Below are 25,740 nucleotides of genomic sequence, written 5' to 3' on the forward strand. Positions count from 1 at the left end.
GAAATTAAATTTTGATAAAATTAAACTCAAATTTTTAACTCAAATAATTATTAAAATTAATTATTTCAAACCCAAATAATTATTAAACTTAATTATTTCACAATAAAATAAATTAATTATTTCAAAATTTAAATAATTATTAAAATTAATTATTTCATAATTAATAAAATTAATTATTTTAAACTTGCTGGACGAGTAATTATTGGAAGACTTCAAAAGATTGATTATTTGAATAGCAATCTAACGTTGAAATAATTAAATTAATATTTTTTTTGAGAATTAAAAAAAAAACGATTTCCATCATTGAATATTTAAAAACTAATGAAATAATTCAAATTATCATTCATATTATTATATTATATTTTCTATATATTATTGTATGTAAATGTTGATCCCTATTAAATACTAGTAGCTTTTCAGTCATACCCGGTCTAGAAGGTGACCGAATATCTTACCTCTTGAGCTCAATAGGGTCGAGATTTATTTTACAAATTCTCATATGTTTGCATATTTCTTTTTATTGAATTTATGTTGGGATAAACATAGAACAATATAGGTATTTTGTTACTATACATATTCCTACCTTTGCTTTAATATAATGTTCACTCATATAATACAAACTTAATGTCATAATGTACTATATATGAATCCCGATACAAATAAAAGGGAATAATGAATTTTTGTAACGGTGAAGTGAAAATGTGTTAGTCATTTATTTAATGGTGAAATAAGGTAGGTTCAGCCAAATAAAAATGTTTTAGGGGGTTTCCTGCAAAAGAAGAAACCCGCAGGGGATTTTGAAGAAATCCGTGGGAGGGCTCAAGGTACCCATACACCATCTGGGGTACCCACAACAACAATATCAAACATCTGTATCGCTATCGTGACTTTTTAATGTTATTTTTCTTTAATATACTGTTGTGCATGGTCGAGTGAGGACGATGAGCTGAGCCGAGGCAAAACAATAAAAATTGATGACATACCAACAACAGCTGAGTATGACACAAAGCCATAATACACTCTCGCCGATTTCATGTTACAACAAAATGGCGCCCAACGTAAAGCAAATTTTGATTTTTAGTGTCATCGGTTTGATTTTTGAGTCCTGAGGTATTATTAAATTATAATACTCAGTTGCGTCAGAAACAAATCAATGCATGCAATTGTTATAAGATCTCCATCTTCTTATAAACTATTTTGTTCGTCTTGAACAGTTGTGTATATAACAAGGTTCAATCTTGCGACAAAATATAGTCAAGTTTCTTGTTTTTCTATTTTTAAACAATGCTAGTACATAGTCATTAGTTGCAGATTTTTATGTCAAGCTACTAATTTGCGGTATTAGATATGTTTATTTGGTATATTGATACAAACAGAATTTTATTGGTAAAATTTTTAAGATGATCTTTACAGATGTTTGATGGTTACAAAGTTGTTGTTTCTTTTATTTGGCTGGAACCTAACCTATATTCATATTTCACCTTATCGTTACATATATATATACTATACTTTTTCTTGAACATATTCTTTATGATTTCTTTTTGCGGAATTTCAGTGAACATTTTGGAAGATTTTATATCAGATCTATATCGTTTTGTTTTTGGATATTTTTCTTATGGTATTTTATGTTAATTATTGTTGAGGGTTAAAAGATTTCTAAAACTTCGAAATTTTACAGATTCTAATTTAGATTACGGCAAAGACAATTATTCTACATTTACATTCTAAATTACATTTGGCATTCAACTTTATTTTCAGGTTTTTTATCTTGGTTTATTTTTCTGTTATTTTTTTTTAAGTATATTTCTGGTATTGTTTTTTTTTTAATTTTAATTATTATGCCACTTCCACCTAAAACGCAAGGCAGGACAACTAGGTCCAACAGTAGGGCAACCGGAGAGATGGAATTAAATACGGAGTCATCTACCAGTCATGCCGCAGGCATACTTCCAGTTACTCAGCCTGATGTAGATGGTGAGGAAACTGTGATACAGTCAACCCCTGTCACGGGAGACGAAAACTCTATCAGTCAGCCTTCCTATAGTCCATTGACCATCCGCGGCAATAGTGTGAATGAACCGCAAGGTCGATTAAGTAGTCCAGGAATAGTTGAAGTAGTTGAGTCAGCTTTAGGTGCGACCAGGGAGTCGATGATTGAGGTTATGCGCAGCGAAATGCAGCAGGCAGTTGCACAGGCGGTTAAGACAGCGTTATCTCAGACATCTTTATCTCAGGAAAAGTCGAATTCTCCTTCTAGAAACATAGATTGGCCACATGAATTTCCAACTTTCGACAGGAATTCCAATCAGAATCGCCGAGAAGATGATCAAGGTAGATTTAACCACAATTATATGCCATCATATGAGAATCGAGATTATTTCAATAAACCCAAGTATCCGTACATTAGTAAATGGGGAATCCGTTTTGATGCTACTTCTAAAACTCCGCAAGTGGAGGATTTTATTTTTAGAGTGGAGAAACTCCAGAGAAGTTATGGTTGTTCGGATCAAGATCTTTTAGATGGTTTCCATCATTTGTTGGAAGGACGTGCAAATCAGTGGTACTGGGCACAAATCAGATTGCATCCGAATATGAACCTGGCGAATTTAAAACTTTCTATTATACGTGAATTTCAGAAATATCAGTCCAATTTAGACGTGTTGAGGCAGATCATGGATCGTAAGCAAGGTCGGGAGGAATCTGCAAGCCAATATATTGATGCCATAACTAGTTTGAGGTCTCAGTTGAGCAATCCGTTGAAAGATTACGAGGTCATTGATATTATTAAGGCTGGTCTGAAACCCAGATTAGCTCATTTAATATTCAGTGCTGGTGCTTATTCAGTTGAGGGATTACGAAGCGAGTGCAGGAAAGCCGAAGAATTTCTGGATAGGGAATCTTTTCAGCGATCTAGAAGCAACTTTTCTCCTCGTGCAGTAAACGAACTTTTTGATTCCGAAGTTGATGATTTGGTTGAAGAAGTTGATGAATTGAGGTTGCGACATAAGCCAATTGGTGTTTCAAAGAACGATACTGGACATTGTTGGAACTGTGGTAAAAGCGGTCACGGGTTCAAGCAATGCACCAGTTCTCAACGTTCATTATTCTGTTTTCGCTGTGGTGCACCTGGTGTTACTGCTCCTCAGTGTAGTCAATGCAAGCAAGGCAGTCGTTCAAAAATTGAATCCAAATCTGAGTCTGTTTCTACTCAAACAGTAGATTGACTATCTGTAAATGGTAAGTCTACTTCTACCGATCCTTTTGTTGTTGACCCGAATTTTGTTATAACCAAGCCATCTGAACACTCTGCAAAAACAAAACCTGACATAACTCAGCCTTTTCATATTCGAATGGCGAACTATTTGAAAGTTCGTGAGCGTATTTTCAACTCCGAAGTTTCCGTAAAACCCATTTGTATTTCCAAACGTATTTTGAAAGCTCGAGAGCGGTATCGTATCCGTCGTTTAAAACGAATTTCTATTTCATCTGCAAAATTTTCTGAATTGGGATTTAACGATCCTCGTCCATTTCGAGAAGTTCTAGTTAATGGAGAACCGGTTTTGGCATTATTTGATAGTGGAGCAACAGTGACCTGCTTAGGCAAAAATTGTATTTCTTTAATTGAAAAATTGAATCTTAAGATTATTCCTGTTTTCAAGTGTAGTGTAGGTACTGCTAATGGACAGCGTGTTACTTGTGCCGGAAAAATTAGGGTAGACCTTACATTTGATGATATGACGAAGACCATGGAAGTGTATGTTATTCCGGGTCTCGAAAACTCTATGTATTGCGGTGTCGATTTCTGGAAAGCATTTAATATTGCTCCGAAGCTTATAAGCAGTTTAGAGATCAGTCCAAAAGTTGAAGATTCTGATTTACATATTCTTAATGATGATCAGATAGCTCTGCTCGAGAAGAGTAAAGAAAGTTTTCGTGATTTTGACAAATATGGTTTGGGGAAAACTCATTTAGAGGAACACGTCATCGATACTGGTGATGCCGTTCCGGTTAAACAACGTCACTATCCCGTTTCTCCAGCAGTGGAATCTTTAATTTATCAGGAACTTGATCGCATGCTTAGTTTGGGAGTCATCGAGCCGAGTACTTCACCGTGGAATTCACCAGTTACTCTTGTGCGTCGTGGGGAGAAGAATAGGTTATGTCTGGATGCACGCAAGTTGAATGAAGTCACCATCAAAGATGCGTATCCATTACCTTTTATTGATGCATTGCTAGGTCGTTTGCAAGATACATATTTCATTTCGAGCATAGATTTGAAAGATGCCTTCTGGCAGGTACCTCTGGCAGCTGACAGCCGTCCGAAAACTGCGTTTACAGTACCGGGGAGACCACATTATCAATTCACTGTCATGCCGTTCGGGTTGTGTAATGCAGCTCAGCGGTTATGTCGGTTGATGGATAAAGTGATCTCACCGGAACTGCGGAACAAGGTTTTCGTATACCTTGACGATCTTTTAGTGGTTTCGCCAGATTTTGAGACTCATGTCGATCTGTTGCGCAAGGTAGGAGAGATGTTGACCAGAGCAAACCTGACCATTAACTTGAAGAAATCTAAATTTTGTCGTCGAGAGTTGCGATATCTAGGATACATTGTCGGTGAGGGGAAGCTCAAGCCAGATCCTTCAAAGATAAACAGCATTACCGATATACCAATTCCTAAGAACACACGCGATGTTCGCAGATTTTTGGGAATGGCCTCTTGGTTCAGGCGTTTCATTCGAAACTATGCCGAAATTACCGCTCCTCTCACAAGCACGTTGAAGAAAGGTAAATCTTTTTGTTTTCATGATCAGGCCATCGATGCTTTTAACAAGTTGAAAGTAGCTTTGACTACTAGTCCTGTACTGAACCATCCTGTTTTTGATAAAAGATTTTATGTCCAATGTGACGCCTCTAATTTGGGTCTTGGTGCAGTCTTGTTCCAACTGGACGCTGAAGGTCTGGAACGTCCCATCGCATTTCATTCCGCTCAGCTATCCAAGGCAGAACGGAATTACAGTGTAACAGAGCGTGAGTGCTTAGCTGTCATCAGTGCTATCAAGAAGTTCCGTCCTTTTATTGAACTTATGCCTTTCACTGTAATTACTGATCAGCGCTTTGAAATGGTTGATGAGACAGAAGGATCTCAGCGGTCGGTTGGCAAGATGGAGTTTAAAGCTCCAAGCTTTTAATTTTGATATCCAGCACCGTAAAGGATCACAAAATGTAGTCGCGGACACATTATCCCGTTTGCACATGGACGAAATCAACATGTTTATCGATGAAAAACCTTTAATTGATTTAGAATCTCCCGAATTTAAAAGTGAAGAATATTCACAGATAGTCAGCATGGTGCTCGAGAACCAAGACAGTTTACCCGATTTTAAAGTTTGTGATTCGTTTGTTTATAAAAAGACACTTCCGTCTGATGGCACTTCAGTCCACGAAAATTTCATTTGGAAACTCTGGGTTCCAAGTAACCTAACCGAATCACTTATCGAGAACACACACAAATCTTCTAGTCACTGTGGTATAGGTCGAACGATCGCGGCACTTCGACAGTATTTTTATTGGCCTAAAATGGCAAAACAAGTTCGAGATTTCATTAATGGTTGTATCGTTTGCAAGGAGACAAAAGCTCCAAATAAAATTTTACGAGGCAAGATGGGAAACGAAACTGTCACACACAGGCCATGGCAAAAGATTTTTATCGATTTTATTGGACCGTTTCCGAGATCGAGGTTAGGTAACGCGTTTATTCTGATTGTTTTAGATCACTTGACGAAGTTTGTTCTTTTGAAACCACTAGCTAAGGCAAATTCGAAAAATGTTATTAAATTTCTAGAAGCCGAAGTATTTCACAAGTTTGGTGTACCACAATTAGTCCATTCGGACAATGGAAAACAATTTATCTCGTCCGAATTCACTTCATTTTTACAAAAGTATGGTTGTAAGCAGATTCGTAACGCGGTGTACTCTCCACAAGCGAATGCATCCGAGAGAGTCAATCGGACCATTATCGCAGCGATTCGATCTTACGTATCGGAGGATCAAAAGGATTGGGATAGATATTTATCCTCAATCGAATGTTCATTAAGATCCACGCTTCACACTTCGACCGGCTTCACACCATATTTTTCACTTTTTGGCACACACATGATCACACACGCGAGTGAATACGATTTGGCACACAAACTTGGGATTCTAGAGGACGGCACGGTAGATATTGTTCCGAAACACGATATGTTGCACTTAGTCCGAGATACGATTAAAAGTAAATTGCACGATTCTTTCGAAAAATCGGCAACACGTTACAACACTCGATCTCGCGAAGTTAGCTTTAAACCGGGACAGGAAATACTGAGGAGGAATTTTGTTTTGAGTGACGCTTCCCGCCATCTTAATTCAAAATTATGTCAGAAGTTTGTCAAATGCAGAGTTGTTCAGAAGGTAGGGACCTCACTCTACGAGATTGAAGATTTGAACGGTAGGAAGATAGGGGTCTATCATTCGAAAGACCTGCAACATATGGTACCAAACAAGTAGTCGCCCGGCTAGCTAAATCGGTAGAGAATGAGTTTCGTAATCTCAGGGTCGCAGTTCTTCCCCACTTTTCGTACACATCACGGTTGACTTCCCAAATCAGTTAGACTTCGGCTGGCCTGCGTCAACATGTTCGGGTTTGTTATGTCAGCCGGTTAACGCAATGCGCAGCGTAAACATCGCCCGCATTGTGGTCGATGCATTGATAGCCTGACGGCTACCGGTTATCGATTACCCCTTTTTTTTGCAAGGTGACATTTTCGATTACGAACAGCCTAATCGTTTACAAAGGGAATGCAAAAGAACGCCATTTGCATTCTGTCATTTGTTTCAAACTCATCAAGGCGGCAATTGGAGAAAAAAATAAAATAAAAGTGAATCGTGCTAATTGTGAATAAAAAGTGAGTGCTCCGAATTTACTACCATCAGAATTTTGACGGCGCCCGGGATTTTTTTTGTATAGAGTGAGTTGGATCAAAATCCTTTCATGCAGATAAGGCATTGTTATAGTTGTGCATTTTTTTTTGTTTCTTATTGGCAACAGGTATTTCTTTGGGCACATGGGAGCGTAGGCTTCGGCCTCAACCAGCACTTATTTAAATTGCTACCACGCTGCCATTACCAATTGCTATTGACCAACGACCACAGTTTGCATTTTTGTCCATTGTTACCATTCCAATACCGGGTTTCTTTCACCGGCACCACCACAACTCATTGAGAGTGACCACCACTCCAACCCATATACAGTGACCACCACCAGAACCCATTGGCAGTAATCCCAACTACAACCCATTGCAATTTATCACCACCATTGTGTGAAACCATTTGGTACTACGACAACCACAAGCTGTTGCATCAACCATTTAAAACCATCTCAATAAAGTCCAGCCTTCCAGTTGCTGAAGTTTTTTTGTAAGACCTGAGTGCGCTTCTCCCATCACCGCAGTAAGCATTTAGTGTAAAGAAAATATATCATCATTAGTTATTCGTATTTTTCTGCCACAGGCAGGAAAATACGGATACTATTATTTCTATATATTCATCGACGGACAGCCGATCTGAAAAACATACATTGTACTTACGTACATTTATGTATATATAGTGCAAATATAACGGCATATTACCGTTATTTTAAGCAGCCCATGTGCTTTCGTTTCTTTTCTTTTTTGTGTTCCAAAAATTTTTGATACAGTACAGTTACAAACAACGATAGTTGTCGAAGATGATTAATAATTAAAGTTTGTGAAATAGCTTTAATCGTTTAAATTATTTAAAAAAAAAAAAAGAAAAAAACTGAATTCATTAAAATTTATGAAAAATCTAGAATAATAATCTAATTTTGAGATTATTTGAAATGAAAAATGAATAATTGAAAACCAAATAATTATAATAATTAATCATTAAAAAAAAAAAATTATTAAATTAGAATTTTAGTCGATTTTACAATAAACTTTTTTTTGATTCTCGATCACATTAATCATTTAGAAATTCGATTATCAAGAAATTGATAAATTAATGAAATCGATTAATAAAAAAAATATTAATTAATTATTTGAATTATAATCTATCATTAATTTAAAGAAATTAAAATTAACTTAATTAAATTAATTATTTTAAATCAAAAAAATAATTATCTGAGGGTCTAATAATTAACAAAATTAATTATACTATAATAAGTAAATTGTTAATATTATTATATAATTTAAATAATTAATGAAATTAAGTTTTGATAAAATTAAACTCAAATTTTTAACTCAAATAATTATTAAAATTAATTATTTCAAGCCCAAATAATTATTAAACTTGATTATTTCACAATAAAAAAATTAAATATTTCAAAATTTAAATAATTATTAAAATTAATTATTTCATAATTAATAAAATTAATTATTTTAAACTTGCTGGACGAGTAATTATTGGAAGACTTCAAAAGATTGATTATTTGAATAGCAATCTAACGTTGAAATAATTAAATTAATATTTTTTTTTTGAGAATTAAAAAAAAAACGATTTCCATCATTGAATATTTAAAAACTAATGAAATAATTCAAATTATCATTCATATTATTATATTATATTTTCTAACTATTATTGTATGTAAATGTTGATCCCTATTAAATACTAGTAGCTTTTCAGTCATACCCGGTCTAGAAGGTGACCGAATATCTTACCTCTTGAGCTCAATAGGGTCGAGATTTATTTTACAAATTCTCATATGTTTGCATATTTCTGTTTATTGAATTTATGTTGGGATAAACATAGAACAATATAGGTATTTTGTTACTATTCATATTCCTACCTTTGCTTTAATATAATGTTCACTCATATAATACAAACTTAATGTCATAATGTACTATATATGAATCCCGATACAAATAAAAAGGGAATAATGAATTTTTGTAACGGTGAAGTGAAAATGTGTTAGTCATTTATTAATGGTGAAATAAGGTAGGTCCAGCCAAATGAAAATGTTTTAGGGGGTTTCCTGCAAAAGAAGAAACCCGCAGGGGATTTTGAAGAAATCCGTGGGAGGGCTCAAGGTACCCATACACCATCTGGGGTACCCACAACAACAATATCAAACATCTGTATCGCTATCGTGACCCTTTAATGTTATTTTTCTTTAATATACTGTTGTGCATGGTCGAGTGAGGACGATGAGCTGAGCCGAGGCAAAACAATAAAAATTGATGGCATACCAACAACAGCTGAGTATGACACAAAGCCATAATACACTCTCGCCGATTTCATGTTACAACACATCTAACATATTGACAATGAATAAGTTGGAAATAAACGCTGCAAAAACAAAAGCCATTTATTTTCACACACGCCATCAGGAGACTCTTTGTCCAAAGATTGCTTTAAATGGACAAATGATAGAATTTGTACGTTCCCTAAAATGTCTGGGGATAATACTTGACTCTTGCCTTAATTTTAATGATCATATCAATGACATATCTAGGAAAATATGTTTCACTTTAAGGAGATTGTATAGTCTTAGAGCTTACACCCCAGAGAACATAAGAAAACGTTTAGCCTTTTCGCTTTTGATGTCTATCTTTAATTATGGTATTGAAGTATACTCTGGTACTTGGTCTTATAACTTAAACAGATTAGAAAAGATCATACGCAAAGTAGTAAGATATGTTTTCAAACTTGGGATACTCGATCATGTTCGCGCATTTGAATTAACATCTGTTTTTCTTGGTTGTACTTGCCGGAACTATATAAGTCAGCGCATAGTTCTTCATTTTTATAAGGTTATAAAATTGCAAAAGCCTGAAATTTTAGTCAAGCAATTTACATTTATTAATTCTCTCGCAACGTGCAGATCGAAGTACCCTTGGTCAGATCATCAATTTATGAGCACTCATTTGTGGTTCGTGTCTACAGAATTTGGAATTGTTTGCCTAATTCAATGAGAGTATTCTCTTATTCATATTTCAACTTCTCTAAATTGTTAAAATCATTTCTCAATGGTTAATTTAATTACATTACACATGTAGTTATGGGATCCAAACTTTTTTGTTTTGTTGTCAGCATTCATATTGGCTGGGGAGCCATTTAATTTAATTTTTCTTACTCTTAAATTTTTATTAGTTTTAATAATATTAATAAGGTATAACATCACTACCAGAGTTTTAGCTCTTTTTATTATTGTTATTTCCAATACATGTATAATTGGCATAGAAGCTTTCTTTGTATTGAGTAAATAAATAAAATAATAAAAAAAAAATAAAATGTCTTTTCCATCTATATTCAGAAAACTATTAAAAAACGAACTGACTTTTTTAATAAAATTAAAGTAAATAAAATTAAGTAATTAAATCGAGATAATGCACATTATTAAGATAAGAGCGCGTTTAGACTACTAAACCCATGGTACAATAATACAAGATAGGGCAGCTTGAGTTGAGTAACAAAAAAAACGTTTTTTTTTACATTTTTTCAACACATAACTAAAAACGAGAAAAATGAATGAATGGCTATGATTTCTTTCCAAAACCCAGTAGGGAATATAATTAAGTATTTCTTTCATCTATAACAAAGTAATTACTTCCAGGTGGACCCGTTAAAACATCATTCTTATTTCAATTAAATTTGAATATATTTCAATTTATTTGACATTGTAGATATGCTTATTTTAACATATTTTAAATGTTGGGTTTTATTATTTCAATTCACACAAATATCAATTTTAACAGCAGCATTAGGCTACGTTAAGACTACTAAATCCACTCGATCTCAAACGTCAATTCCATTGCGTATACGCCACGTTAATCCTGTTCACAAATCGAGTGGATTTCGAAAATCTTAACGTACCTTTAAACGGCATATACATTAGAAATTTTTACCGGTTAACCTGCTTTATGAGGATTTGACCTATATGCAAATGAATTGACAATTGAAAACCACTGGATTAACGAAATCCGGTTAAATGTAAACGTACTATTAATAGATATCGGGCACACTAAAGGCCTTGATACACGAGCCATCAATGTCATCTGTACTGTAAAATTTTACCTATGTTAATAGAAACATATTTCTGATAGAAAATAATTCGAAGAAATGAAGTTAAATTAGTTGAAGGAAAAAATAATAAAAAGTACATTTACACGTGTGAACATTAAAGTACCAATTTTGACAAACATTAATAATGTCGTATATACAGAAAAACTGACAGCACATATGCCAATAAGGGCTTGTATAACAACAACAGCATTTTTATTTTATTTTACTATTACCACTTTTTATTATACCATGGGCATTCTCTTGTTTCTTGGCCCAATTCGACTCGTATGCCTTTAAAAACTCCAACAAAAGTTATGTAATTAATATTGAAATGTTGTGAATATGCCATTATTGAAAATATACCACTTTAATGTATGTAAAAATATCTTTTATTTCATTTTTTTTCTGTCAAACCCTGTAATGTAAACATGTCATTACCTCAGTGCTAGAATACATTGCTGTGTCAACGGCGTTACTCTTCAATAACCGGCAATGCAGAGTAATCTTCTGATTCTGATTTTTTTCATATATTTCAATGGCCCAGCGAAAAAAACTATATGTAAAATGTTTAATAAACAAAAACATAGAGGAATCTGTTACATAAAGTTCCCCATTCCAAGTTCAAGTTCAGGAACATGTATACGGTAACCTCAGAAATATACAAGGAAACAAATTTCAAACCCATCAAGGGAAAGGATGGTAAAGTAACGTCCAAATTTGAGTTTGTTTATCCCGCCGATGATGAGGTTCTCAAGCCAACTGTGGATAAAGATGGTGATTTGATTGTCCCCCGAAAGAAGAAAAGTGATGCCACGACATGTGGTACTATTGAATTGCAACATTCGGAAGCAACTGAAATAAAATTGGTGGGTTTGCAAGTTTGGAGAGGTGCACTACTGTTGGCTGATTATATTTTCCATCGCCGTGATGAGTTCAAAGATAAAACTATAATGGAATTGGGAGCAGGAGTGGGTTTGACCAGCCTTGCCGCAGCATTATATGTAAAGAAAGTTGTGTGCACCGATGTTGATATTGGTGGTATATTGGATTTGATTAGAAACAATGTAAAGTTGAATTCAAAATTATGCGATACCAGCAAAATTGATGTTATGGAATATGATTTTATGAAACCCGAAAGTGAATATTCAAGGCAACTGCTAAAGGCCATTGATGAGAGTGACATTGTGGTGGCAGCTGATGTCATATATGATGACGATTTGACCAATGCCTTCATCAAGGTAATAGATGCCATCTTCCAACGCGAACAAATAAGTGGGAGAAAGAAAGAAATATTTGTAGCCTTGGAAAAACGTTATGTGTTCACATTCTCTGAAATGGATGCTGTTGCGCCAATGTTCGAGTATTTCCTCAAACAGACCTTGCATAAACCTTGGAAATTTAAATATATTGAGACAGATTTCCCACAGTATTTTAAATATGAACGTTGTAAGCATTTAGTTTTGTTGCAAATAACAAAGTCTTGAATTTGATTGTTTTTGCTAGAAAATTTGTATAAATATACTATGTGTCTTTATTGTTTTTCTTTATGGTCATACATTTTTAGTTACAAGTTAAAATTATATATAGGTATTTATATAAATTATTTCTTAAAATCTAAATATTGTTCGCGTCTTTGATTTTATAAATCTTGCATTGCTAAGATTATATTTTCCAATGCCTTGCGGGCATCATTGTTGGGGAAACTTTCGAGTACCTTTAAAGCTGCCGTTGTGTGTTTACGTTGCAATTGTTTTGTTTTCTCTAGACCGGGTCCTTGCAGGATCGCTTTGTGTATTTTATTGTAGTCAACATTTTCAACACTAACTTTGCCCTTTTCAATTTCATCATAAAGTTTTGGATCATATTCCAAATGGAATAAAACGGGAGCACTCACCAGACTGAATGTGGTATCTGAAAAGATATTAGAAAAGAACATGATTAAAATATTTAAATAAAATTAATGTTCCACGTTCTTTGATACTACTCACCATATGGAAGTGATGATAATTGAAATGGTTCCGCATCAATACATGCCTGCCAGGCCAACGACAAATGTTTACCAAACAAATATGCCTTCTTCTGCAATTCCTCACTTTGTTGAGCCAACAGCAAAGAGGCCGAACATGATTTGCCCAACAAACTGCCAACATTTAAAATATTACGTGCCTCCCATTCCTTTTCCGGATCACCCAAATATTTATTAATATTCATGGGTTTCAAGACATCTTCGCGACAGAAATCAATATCTGTTGTACTAATTGTTTTGCTGGTCTGTTGCAAAGGTTTCGTGCCCGGTCTTGATGGCAAGGGATTATTTTGTTCATCTCGTTCACCGATAAATTCCGATTCACTAAAGTCACGAACAGTCGAAGAAATCATTTCTACAACAACTTGATTTCTCAAATTGGCCATTTCTGCACTGGAATGACTTAGTAAATAGTCACCAATCAGCAAACCGATTTTATTGCCAAAGGTCATGTCATCATAGGAGGCACTGTCTTGGCTGGCTTTGGTGGAACGCTGTAGATTAACTAAACTCTAAAAAGGGGGAAAATAAATTAATTTTTAATAAATTATATCCTTTATTTGGCGACTACTCACATTGTGAATCAAATGGGATATACGTATCATTTCCGTAACCTCCACCAGACCCCGTTGACTGTGCAAAACTCCAGCACTTTTATCCTGCTCCATATCGGGTACAGATGGTGCATGACCAGCAGCTTTGGATATGAGTAGAACAATTAGACCCCAGGCCTGCATGGTATTTTTGCCATTATACAAAAGACCTCTGAAAAAATTTAATTAAAAATGAAACTATTTTCTTGCATATTGTTGTTGTAGTATTATAAAAATTGTAGATTACTTTTTTTTTTTTGCATGAAACATAAAAAATTTAGTTGGTGTTGTAAAAAGTCAAGGTCGTAACAGTTCAATGTTCAACACAAATGAATGCATGTATTCAGTTTTGATTAACAGCAAGGTTATGTTGCAAAAGTTAACGAATAATTTTAATTAACAAACTTAACTGTTAAACCAAAAAAAAGGTTGATTTCTATTTTAATGGATTGCAGTGCATTTGGGATGATCCAAGTGAATCTGAAAAACTTTCAAAGCAAACAACAACAGAAGTCGTTGAACCACAACCCAATTTGTATACCCTTCACCACCCTGTGATACAGGGTATTATGTCTTTGTGCATATGTTTGTAACATTTCTTTTGAGAATACCCAACAAACCAAAAGTATTGAGAATAATATTATATTAAGCTTACCACAAAAGCATTAAGCTTGAAAAAGTCTTGAGATAATCTTGAGAAATGTTTATTAATAATTGTTTGATATTACATTTCGATTGTTTACAAATGTAATTTTATCTTAACTAGTATGTATAAAGGTTAGTCATCTCAATATACAACTCTTGAGAAACATTTGTGTACAACAATAGTTTATCAAGCATAGTTGAAAACTGTTTGTGAAGTCAAATTTTAACAACATTTTTTTAATATTACGCTTAAGAACAACTATTATTATAAGCTTGTTCTCAAGTGGTATTGAGATTTGATTACTGAATGGTATGTTGGGTATGCATAGAATCACTTACTGAGTCGATTTGTGCATGTCCGTCTGTCCGTCCGGTCATGTATTTTTGTGAACAAAGTACAGGTTGCATTTATGACCCGATTTGGATGAAATTTGGCACATATGATTTATTTGGCCCAAGGACAAACCCTATTGAAATTTGAGAAAATCGATTCAGATTCGATTTTATGCCAATATTGGTCCGATTGAGACAAAATTTTGCACAGAGTATTGAATTAGGTCCAGATTAATGTATGCCAAGTTTGGTTGAAATCGGTTCAGATTTAGATATAGCTCCCGTATGTAGTTTCGTCCGATTTTATGTAAATGGAGCACCTAGAATCACTTTATAAGTCGATTTATGGATATCCGTACGTCTGTCTGTCATGTTAAATTGTAAACAAAGAACAGGTCGCATTTACGATCCGAATTGGAAATGGAAAATTCGGTTCAGATTTAGACATAGCTCTTATATATATTTTCTTCCGATACCCAAAGTCGGCCCGGTCCGACTTACTACATTCCTTTTTGGCTATTTATTACATTTCACTAAAGAAAATAATTGCGGCAATTGAAAAAAATCCCACAAGAAAATGCAAACTCTTTGTCGCAATTTCGGGAAATTTTTTTTTTAAATTTTGTTGTGGCACATAATTTAAATAAAGGCCTATTATGCCCATAACTATAATTTATTGTGTCATTTATATACAGATCAAAAACCTTGAATTCGATACAGCCTATCATTGTATTAGTTAATGTTTGTTTGCTGGATTTGTTTTACAAGATACTGATTTCAAAATCAAAAATAAAAAACTAGTTTCTGCACACTAAGATAATTTTCAGTCAAAACACGGTTGACAAATTTTCAATTAATACAATTTATTATTTGTAATAGACAGAAGGGAAAGTGGAATGCATACGACCGCTAGTCTTTAACTCTTCTTGATATATGTATAGGATTCAAAATCATTTCAAATTTGTATATCAAATCATGTCAGAGTTCCTGTCTGCAATCAGGTCATGTTCAAAGATTAATTGTATCTGTCTGTATTTCATTCATTCTTTATTTCATTTATTGCGGCTAAGCCATATTTAGGTGTAGATCCAGTATAACGATAACCCCAGTTTTAGAAATTTGATGGGTTTTGAACATGGGTTCTCAGTTGGTGGAAAACATTCTTTCCTTATTTTTATGTCGAGTTTGGAATGGCATTGCAAACCGTGTATCATTACTACGAATGATACTCCCGGAAATCTTAACTGTCCACCATACTTTTAATGAATGTCATCTTTTGACCAAGCCCATAAAAACACGATTGTTTAAATCACCATTACTAAATTGTTGTTTAAATATTAAACCACCTTCATAGCATAGTCTCTGGCTTATACACACATTATATAAATAACAAGACCAACAACAACGACAACAAAAAGAAGACATTGTGTGTAAACAATGGCTAAATGCGCACATTTACATTCCATTCACACACATAACGATGTCTCGATGTCGCAATCCAAGCTCATCACAATGCTTCTTCATTCATACATTCCTCCATGCAGCAGTACATATGAACGCACATCTTATCTCTATACACAAATACAACAAAACGAAGTAAACCTGTCTTAACTTACTTGGCTGTCTTCAACAGAGGATGACTGCTACCAACTAATTTACGTAGATACAATGCCACATTAGCTATTTCATCGCTAAGTAGCCAGCGTAAACTTAAAAAGGATGTGGGATAGCCAACAATACGCTCGGCTTCGCTAACAGCACGATCCCAGTCATGTTTTGGTGGAGATGATTTGACGCTGGTGGTGGTGTTATTACCATTGATTGCAGCCGTTGTTGTTGACCAACGTTTTTGTGTTTGCTGTTGTTGTCGTTGTTGATCGAAAGTGAAAGTTTTATTTGTCGATAGCACAACAGCAGGATTTGTATTAAAATGCCTATTGATTGCCAAATTTCTATTCACTTGTACTTGAATGGATTTTCTCCAATGTGACACCAATATTTTACTTGACTGCATTTTGTTTTGCAATACAATTGATTTTAACAAACTATGTAATCGATTCGATCTTTTTTGTTGTTGCCTACTTCTTTGCAACAATATTGCTTTATGCACAGCACTCGCGGGTATGATATCGCGTTCTTGTTAACACCTGTAACAGTGAAACTTGACTCACTAAACAACGTAACCGTTTCAAAACTCTTCAATGGCTCAAAAGATTTCTTTTCTCACATAAATGTTGGTTACAAGTCGTTGTCGTTGATCAGCTGTTAAACGTAAACACCTGTAGAGCTGTGACAGTATTGCCACATTATTTGACAGATGCATATTCAATATTACAATGAAAGCGTCAACGTTAGACGTCAGATTGCTTTACTAGTTGGCGTTAACATGTGGTATGTTCCCGTAATGCAAGAATCTACTATTTTTTACTCTGATAACACTTTTTACCTTTATGATATCGAAGAAAATAGTAAAATCGAGTAGATTCTTGCAGTAAGGGAACAGACCAATTATGTTGTTTATGATTGCGAGTGTTTACTTATGACAAAAATGGAAAGGATTTATTATTTAATAAAAAAACATATCTTTTTGAAAAATGTATGTAAAAAAATTTAATTTATTCAAAATTATGCTTTATAAATATCGAACTAAATGCAGAATTTTATTATTCCATTCAATAAAAACAAAAGAAACAGGTCAACACGTTATTAATGGTGTTTTTACACGATATGTATTTTACATATGTGTTGTCACTTATTTCATCCATATGTAATTCCTTATGTGTGTCAAAATTAGCGGCGTACACAAAACATTTATTTTTGTGTTCAAATTTGTATTTTACATATGACATAACCTATAAACAAAAAAATCACTTTTATTTTTTCTTAAATCAACATCTTTTTTTATTAAACACCTACAAACGAAATAATAATTTGTAATTTTTGCCTTTTCTTTGACTTGCAATTGAAATATTTTCTTCCAACAATGTGTTTCATTCAAACAGCTGATTTCCTTATGTTTCACATACGTTTAGATTTACGAAATCCACTCTAACTCAAATGTCAAATCCGTAGCGTATACGTCAAATATAATCCACTGGATTTGTGAACTAGATTAACGTAACGTATACGCAATTGAATTGACGTTTGAGATCGAGAGGATTTAGTAGTCTAAACGTAGCCTTAATTAATTTTTTAGATAAACTAAATTATAGTTCCATTCCAGAACCTTCAAGAATCTACTAATGTTACAAGTATTCACGGTAAACTGAAGTCCTGATATTGGACATTTATTTCTCAGAAAGAATGTACTGTATCTCCCGAATGCAATGATGTTGTGACGACAAATTTTGTACATACCCTATTTAGGATAATTGCACAAAAAATAAAACTGGAATAGTCATAATCCAATTAATCAAAACCATGTTTTTCAATTTGCTCGGTATAATATTTTTAGTAGTCCAATATCCCTCCCTTTTACATTTGTATTGATGGAATCTATATTTAATTATGAAATGTAGTATACAGCCTTAAGTCAGGAAAAAAATTTGGGTTATAGAGGTTAAGAATTGCCTCCTGTTGCATTTAAATTTTATTAACATTTGAGAATAACTAATTAAGTCATTTGAACAGACACTTCCACACACATTTGTTACATTCACTGTAAAATGTTATCCCCGACAATGACGGTTCACATAGTTCCTTCGTGTGAATAACATTTTGAATAGATTCGGAAAGCAAAACAATTCCATATATTTTGGATGTAATTGCACGTTTTCGCCACTTTTTTTCTGGCAAAAATAAACAAAATATCGAAGAACCATGAGATCAGTTTGCCGAAATATATTCAGAGAATATAATATTCCCCGGGATGTCCCCAAAAAGGGAAAGCGGACCACCAAACAAATGGCAAGAACAAAATTGCGGTTGAACACATCGTCTATATCCGCAACTCAGCTTGAAGAATCCATTGAGAATTTTAGCGAAGATGAGAATTTTTCACCAAGAAAACACTCCTTTGTTCATGTGAGGCGATCATTTGAAATTCCCCTAAAAATAACAAAGATACGAAGAAATTTACAAAACACCAACACATCATTGCCACACGAAGAACCTCCAACTGCAGCAATTGTGCCCAGATGGATAAGGAACGGTGAAATTATGCCAACACCGCCGGAAGATGACAGTGATGATGATGGCTTGATGCCACGTCCCATTGTAATAAAACAAGAACCCTTAACACAACCCAGTGAAGAAATACAATTATCTTTACCCTGTTCAGCTGCATCTGTTGTATCCAGTGTCAGAAGTATAACACCGCGTTTACGATCCAAGATATCATCTGATGAGTCTTCTATAGAATCAGAAGACGAGGAATCTACACAAAATTCAGTTAGAAGAAGACGAAAAACATCCTTGAGCTTAAGTGGCTTGAATTCCTCAAAACGTTCAAGAAAAGAAATTCTATCCCGATATAAACCATTGGATATTAGTATTACCAAAATGAGTTCGCCGAAAAGAAGAACTTCACCACGTAAAAGAAAAACAAATACCATCAGCAAAAGGCAAACAAGATCCCAAACATCAAAGACTGATTTGAATATATCTGGGCTGGCATCAGATGAAGAACCCTTTAATAGTCTCTCCAATGATAGATCATTTGTATGTAGTTCACCCAATCCTACTCAGGTTATTAGTACACCCTCAGGTACACCGTCTCCACGTAAACGTCCCACCGAATTGGATCTTATGATTGAACTTATTGAAAAGGAGAACTCTATGAAAAATAATTCGATTAGAAAATCACCAAGAAAGTCAACGAAAAAATGTTTACCAGGTGGTTATGTGGAGCTATACAGAAGATCGCTGAACAAAGCTAAAACTGATGCTAGATACTTCAAACATGATAAGAAATTTGGCTTGAGAATGGGTACTATTTTACGAGTACTCAAATTGGAATGCCAGCATAATGTTCATGTGGCCCGGGTGCAGCTCGATGATGATAGAGAAGATCTCCAGCAATATTTTAATGATGATGAAGTTTTTTATATTATTCTACCTCATGATATGATGGCACACATTAAAATTGATACCAAAATTGAAGCTTTCTTTGATGAAGCAACCCGACCTTACAATTTAAAATCAAAAGATGGTAGTAATACCAAAGTATATATTAAACCCTATAAACTATTAGTATTGTAAGATTGTTAAGTTGTCGTTGTATGTAGAATGTAGTTCCTATTATTGATTTTGTTTTCTCCTTTTTAGAACTGTTAGTGTTAATTTTGTTTTTGTAAACACTTTAATTAATGAAAAAAATATGCAATCAATAAAAAATCTTAACTTAATTTTGTTAAATAAAAACAAATTTATTTTCATAAAAAAATTAAACAGTATGACTCCCTTATGTTTTGGGTTTCTATAGGAACATCTTGTTTTATAATCTATAAAATCGTTCTCTAAAAGAACAATTTTTAGGCCGCTTTAAGAACATTTGTTGGTTTTCTTTTAGATATATTATATCCTACAATCGGAAGATTTTTTAGATCATAGAACCAGAAGATTCTCTGTACTTCTATACGAAGAAGATTTGCGGAAAAACTTTGTGTCTTAATAAGAAGAGCGTTTGGTCTTCTATGAGAACACCTATTAGTCTTGGCCTTTTATAAGAGGACCCTTGGTTATTTATAAGAGGGCCTCTAAGAATTCTGTAAGAATAATACCTCTACGAATTTTGTAAGAATACCTTTTAAACTGATGATAGAAGGCTTCTTTAATCAGCTCTTCTATGAACAAACCCTTCAGCTCTTCTATGAAGAAGACCTTCTATACGAAAGATGTTCGGAATAACTTTGTGTCTTAATAAGAAGAGCGTTTGGTCTTCTATGAGAACACCTATTAGTCTCTGTTCAAAAGAAGTCCTGCAACTCTTCTATTAAGAAGACATTCAGTTCTTTTTTATGGCCTTTTTTCTTTTGGTCAATTTCGATCATAAATTTTGGTAGTAGAATAAATTAAAATATATATGATAACACTGTTGAATTTTCACTCTAACGTTCTGATAAACCAAAATAACTCAATACCCCGGCAATTGAGTAGAAATTTGCTGTCGTATGAACTGATAAAAAACATATCGGTACACCAACAACAATATCAACTTCGAAAATTAGAAAAACGAAAACAATGTCCATAATGAGAATTTAGTAGAGTATTTGAGCGTATTGAAAAATGTACGTTCCTTGTTGCTGTCTAGTAGAATGGCCCTCAAATATTAAAAGTTTTCTTTAATAATCTTATCTTGACTACAACAACTATGTGGACATGACATAGTAAAAAAAATAACAGTGAATAAAAATGTTAGTATCACGACAAAATTTAATGAAGGGTATTGAAAAATAATAGCTGAATATATTTTCAAAACACGTCTGAAAAAGTAACGGTATTTGCAATGTGTTTAAAAAAGTGTGTGGGGTGTTGTTAATGCGCAGGGCCGGCTGAATACAACACTGACACTCGTTCCAGCCAAAAAGGTGAAGACGAACAAATGACATTTATGAATGAAAACATTTACGTTATCCTTTCAAAACCCACCCCTCTGTTACACCCCGCTTATCAGAAAGGCGAAAAACCGGAGCTAAAAACAACAATATTGGAAAGTTACACTCACGCATTTTCTATTTATGGGGGATAATTGTTCTCCGAAAATTATTTCAGTTGTTGGTGGTTATTCCAGTTTCAAATCAACGAAGAGTTAACACAACATAACAGTCGTCACAGCAATAAGAAGAAGACTATCTTAGACACAAAACCAGGCAATTTCCATCAACAACGACGACGTCGACAACGTCGTCCAAATCGATACGTAAGAATCGCAAGTGAAAAAACCAAACGGAAGAAAAAAATTTTGTTCGGTATTTAAAAAAAGTTAGTTTCAAAATTGGTGTAATTGTTTAAACGGGCAAATCGTGTTATCTTCATGTGAAGAAGTAATAATCAATGGCCAAAAAGGATAATACAACAAAGAAAAGTGTTAGAAAAGTTTGAAATATATTTTTTATACCACAAACACGCATAAAACCCCTTTGCCTAATTGTTTCTCAAGCAAAAATACCTTGAAAAATGCATAGAAAATCTATAGAATTGCTGCTTACAAGCCTACGCCTATGCTATATGCTTTTATTTGCCTGAAATAAAGGAATGGGAAAAATAAAACAGTTTTGAAATAAAACTTGGTTGAAACATAAAAAAAAAACGAAATAAAATTCAGTGCTTTTTCGGTGTGGAGAAAAAATTTGGGATTTTTTCTCGCTTCCTCATATACAAACATTACATAAGTGTACATAAGAAACCAATACCCAGACAAACAGGCAGGCAGGCACACACACATAGATATACACACAACATAATATAGAAATATACACAGCCATATATATAAAGCATAAATATTCAAAAGGGGATATCCTTTTCTAATGTTGGATATTTAAGAAGGCAATCATCCTCTACAAACACCACAACCACCACTACGATAAGAAAACTGAATCTTGTGAAAAAAAAACAACGAAATGAATTTAAATAACTACAATAATTTTTTTTGTACAAGTTTTTTTTCTTTTTCGTACTATTGGAAAATTGCCAGGGACACGTGAAAATTTCAAAGTGAAGAATTTTTCCTAAAAAAAAGTAAAAAAAGAAATGATTTACAAATTGGAATACGTTTAATATCCATGTCGACAAAGTGCATTGTGAAAAATGTACTTCCAAACAAGTGAAAAAAAGTAAAAGTGGTTTCCATAGTCCCGAGAAGTGGGTAATTGGCTTAAGAGGACACCAGGGCTGCATTAGTACAACTATAATAAAATAATCATTTAATATAAATACTTGAGTTAAGATTTTTATAGGAAGTGAGAAATGCAAGTGAAGATGTTGGACATAAAAAAAAAAACAAAAATAAATGAACGCAAATTTGATAAATTGGACTCAAACCCCAATCCAAAGAAAAAATAATAAATAAACGAAATTTTCTAAATTATATAAAAAGGAATTTGGCACTGAGTGATTTTATTGGAAGTGAGAAATTTAATATTTGGAGATAGAGAGTGAGAAGATATGAATATTTTCCTCTCCCTTCATCTCTCTCGAATGAACAAGAAATCAGCTGATCTGAAAAAATGGATTTCAAAATAGAAGCGCGTTTACCATTTTTGACGCCCACTTTTTATTAATGAAATTTTATTTTTTTTAAAAAAGGTTTTATGAGTTCAATATTGCAAAAAAGAAAAAAGAAATACGGTTATGATAAAAAGGTTATGGATCATCAAGCGACCCTTAACTTAGTAGCAGGGTTGATAAAAACACGTGGAATTCAATTCCCTTGATTATATGTCAAACAATGTATCCTTTATAAATAGACAATATAAGACAATTTTAAAATTTAATGCTGATTTTTAAATCCATAAACCAACAGATTTTAAATCGTTTTGAAATATACAACTTTTAAAGTACGTTTACATTATACCGGATTTTGTTAACCCAGTGGGTTTAAATTGTCAATTCCATTGTAGATATGTCAAATAAATTCCCATAAAGTAGGTTAACACCCGGTAACAATTTCTAATGTAAATGCTGTTTAAAATGTCCTAATTTGTTTAAAAATTATCTAAATTATCAAAAATACTGACATTGGTATGGAAAACGTTTTATAGTTAGTTTTATTGAGTTATGAAAAGAATTAAAAAGAAAACATTAGAAAAGGGTGTGGCAAAACTATTTTCAAAAATACAAAAAATTGATTAATGTTATTAAACATGGTTTTCTATAGTTCAATAAGATGTAAGAGTTTTTTTCGACTCCACTTTCTAAGCAGTTTTCATGGTCTTGATCGTAGCATCGTATTTTTATGGCCTTCTTTAATGTTTGGAACAATTTTGTTTTTGCCAAATAGTCAGGATGAATCCCATTTTATTGTTTTTATAAAAAACCAACTATTTATTAGTGGATAATATATGGCATTGTCCGCCGAAGGGTAATGCAGAGAAGACTTTAGTTCGGGATCTCGCCACTGATCCTCATCAATTCCCTTAGTTTTTTAGAAATTGGAGTAAATATAGAGACCAAGCTCTATTAATAATGTCGAAATCTTTGTCGTTATTTATGCCTTCATAAAAAATTAAGTCCTAGGGGTGACCCAGCAAGGGAAACAGCTGTTATTTCTCAATGACAGAAAACTTGTAAACAGCTGATACACAGTGGATTTCCATCGATGACCTTATTAATAAACTATAGTATGTCAGATCAGCTGATTGGGCTTAACTCTAGTTTAGTAAAAACGATCAGAATTTTTTTTCCAGAGGTATGTATTTGTACCCTAATTATGGGGATATCTTTTTCTCTTGGGGGAGTTCGGGTACGGGTCCCCGGTTATATCCGGTTCTACGGATCCGGTTAATATAATATTAGTATAATTTTAAAGGTTATAAAAATACCTTTCCATTGAAAGGGCATTTTGGAAAGGGCAAATTGTGGTCTATCATTTGAGTCTGGGTTGGAGAGGAACTATAATGGACCCAAGTTCAACTTTTAGGGAGTTTTTCAAAAAAATCTGGGACCAAAACCCATTTTTTGTCTATATCTCCAATGGTTGAGATATTACCTCTCAATGGAAAGGTATTTTTATAACCTTTAAAATGATACCCATTTTATAATTACCGGATCCGTAGAACCGGATATAACAGGGTACCCGTACCCGAACTTCCGGACCAAATAACCGGGTACGTCCCCCCAGATAAAAATATATCCCCATAATTAGGGTAAAAATACTTACCTCTGGAAAAAATTTCAGAAAAATCTGATCGTTTTTACTAAACTAGAGTCTTTCCGGTTGTCTAACATAGATCAGATCTTCAGATATCCTTACAAGGGTCTGCTAAAATATTAAGGTTCAGGAGAGCTTCCAAAACAATAAGGCCAGGATGTCTTACAGTAGAGACCTTCTGGCTTAGAATAGGAAGAGGTCTAATATTTAACATTATGCCTTCTGACAGAGAAGATGAATAGGTCTTCTAAAAGAAGACCAGGGAAGCTTCCCGAAAATAGATCATTATGTCTATTAATATATAATAAAAGAAGATACTCTGACGGGGAATATGAAAAGGCCTTTCAATAGGAATGTCCATGGGGTTGTTTAATACAGAAGCTCTATTGACCGCCAAGTAAAAAACAAAAACGTCATATTTGGAAAATATAAAATATACAGCGTATATAACTGAATATTTTTCCACTTATATATTAGAAGGTTTTCTACACCGGACGACTTTATTGTATGACTTATTTGATCAAGAATATCGGAAAATAGAAAATATCAAAAGGTATTTTAATATTATCTGGATGTCTTCTAGGATGAGAGTACTTCCCGTCTTATATATCAAAACTCATTGAAGTTTCTACACGGGACCTCTTTATGGCATTCTTCTGTTTATAGATACATTTCAATAATAACCGAATATAATTTTGTCCGTCTAATTTTTAGAATCTAAAATTATAGTCTTGTGTGTGTGTCTGTGTCCGTATACATTATGCATTGAACAATTTATTTTTGCACTTTCAAATCGCTACGACAGAAATAACGAATAAACCTGTATTATCTCAATAAAATATTTATAAGCTATCTCCAATTTACTTTTCATTTTCAATTGCGCATACATTCAATTAATTTCTATTTTTGTATTGTATTTTTAGATAAAACGACCATGAGTTCGTGCTTGTGTTGAATGAAAAACAAAAAACAAGAATCAGTAAACTAATAATAAAAACAATACGCTAAATGCTTAACGCTTAAACGCACCAATACTCACACATATATACATACATACTGTCATTGGACAACCAAGGTGGACTAAGGAAAACCCCTCTATTTACGGACATACTATGTGCTACCATTAAGCCTTGCATACACTATTTTCAAACACACACACATACACTCACAACAAATACTCATTCACATATGTACGTAAAGAAAAGCTAAAAATAAGAAAAAAACTGAACAACAAATCGAAGGAGCAAAAAATTTAACAAAACAAATTGTCATTCCAT

The 25,740-nt window shown here is 33.6% G+C and overlaps 2 protein-coding genes across 2 annotated transcripts; one reads left to right on the forward strand and one right to left on the reverse strand.

Moving 5' to 3' along the window:
• The first annotated feature begins 11,612 nt into the window (after nt 1-11,612).
• Nucleotides 11,613-12,550, forward strand: LOC133330437 (methyltransferase-like protein 22). Its single transcript, XM_061538869.1, has one exon. The coding sequence runs from the start codon at nt 11,694-11,696 to the stop codon at nt 12,540-12,542; it is 849 nt and encodes a 282-aa protein (XP_061394853.1). The 5' UTR covers nt 11,613-11,693; the 3' UTR covers nt 12,543-12,550.
• Nucleotides 12,551-12,687: 137 nt separating this feature from the next.
• On the reverse strand, nt 12,688-16,669 carry LOC133330456 (all trans-polyprenyl-diphosphate synthase PDSS2). The gene is made up of 4 exons (XM_061538891.1): nt 16,272-16,669; nt 13,660-13,849; nt 13,047-13,596; nt 12,688-12,969 (listed from the first exon to the last, which is right to left on the reverse strand). Exons 1-4 carry the CDS (start codon nt 16,667-16,669, stop codon nt 12,698-12,700), a joined length of 1,410 nt encoding a protein of 469 aa, XP_061394875.1. The 3' UTR covers nt 12,688-12,697.
• Between the last annotated feature and the right edge of the window lie 9,071 nt (nt 16,670-25,740).

This window comes from Musca vetustissima, unplaced genomic scaffold (assembly GCF_032173495.1).
Source record: "Musca vetustissima isolate MV318-11 ecotype Yass unplaced genomic scaffold, APGP_CSIRO_Mvet_v1 utg10841, whole genome shotgun sequence".
NCBI lineage: Eukaryota > Metazoa > Arthropoda > Insecta > Diptera > Muscidae > Musca > Musca vetustissima.

Bases quoted from the DNA above. Each gene is read 5' to 3' on its own strand.
- LOC133330437 (XM_061538869.1), top strand. From the start codon at position 11,694: ATGTATACGGTAACCTCAGAAATATACAAGGAAACAAATTTCAAACCC.
- LOC133330456 (XM_061538891.1), bottom strand. From the start codon at position 16,669: ATGCAGTCAAGTAAAATATTGGTGTCACATTGGAGAAAATCCATTCAA. The intron at 13,597-13,659 runs GTGAGTAGTCGC...CCCCCTTTTTAG, and splicing joins TATCCCATTTGATTCACAAT to AGTTTAGTTAATCTACAGCG. The intron at 12,970-13,046 runs GTGAGTAGTATC...ATATCTTTTCAG, and splicing joins ATTATCATCACTTCCATATG to ATACCACATTCAGTCTGGTG.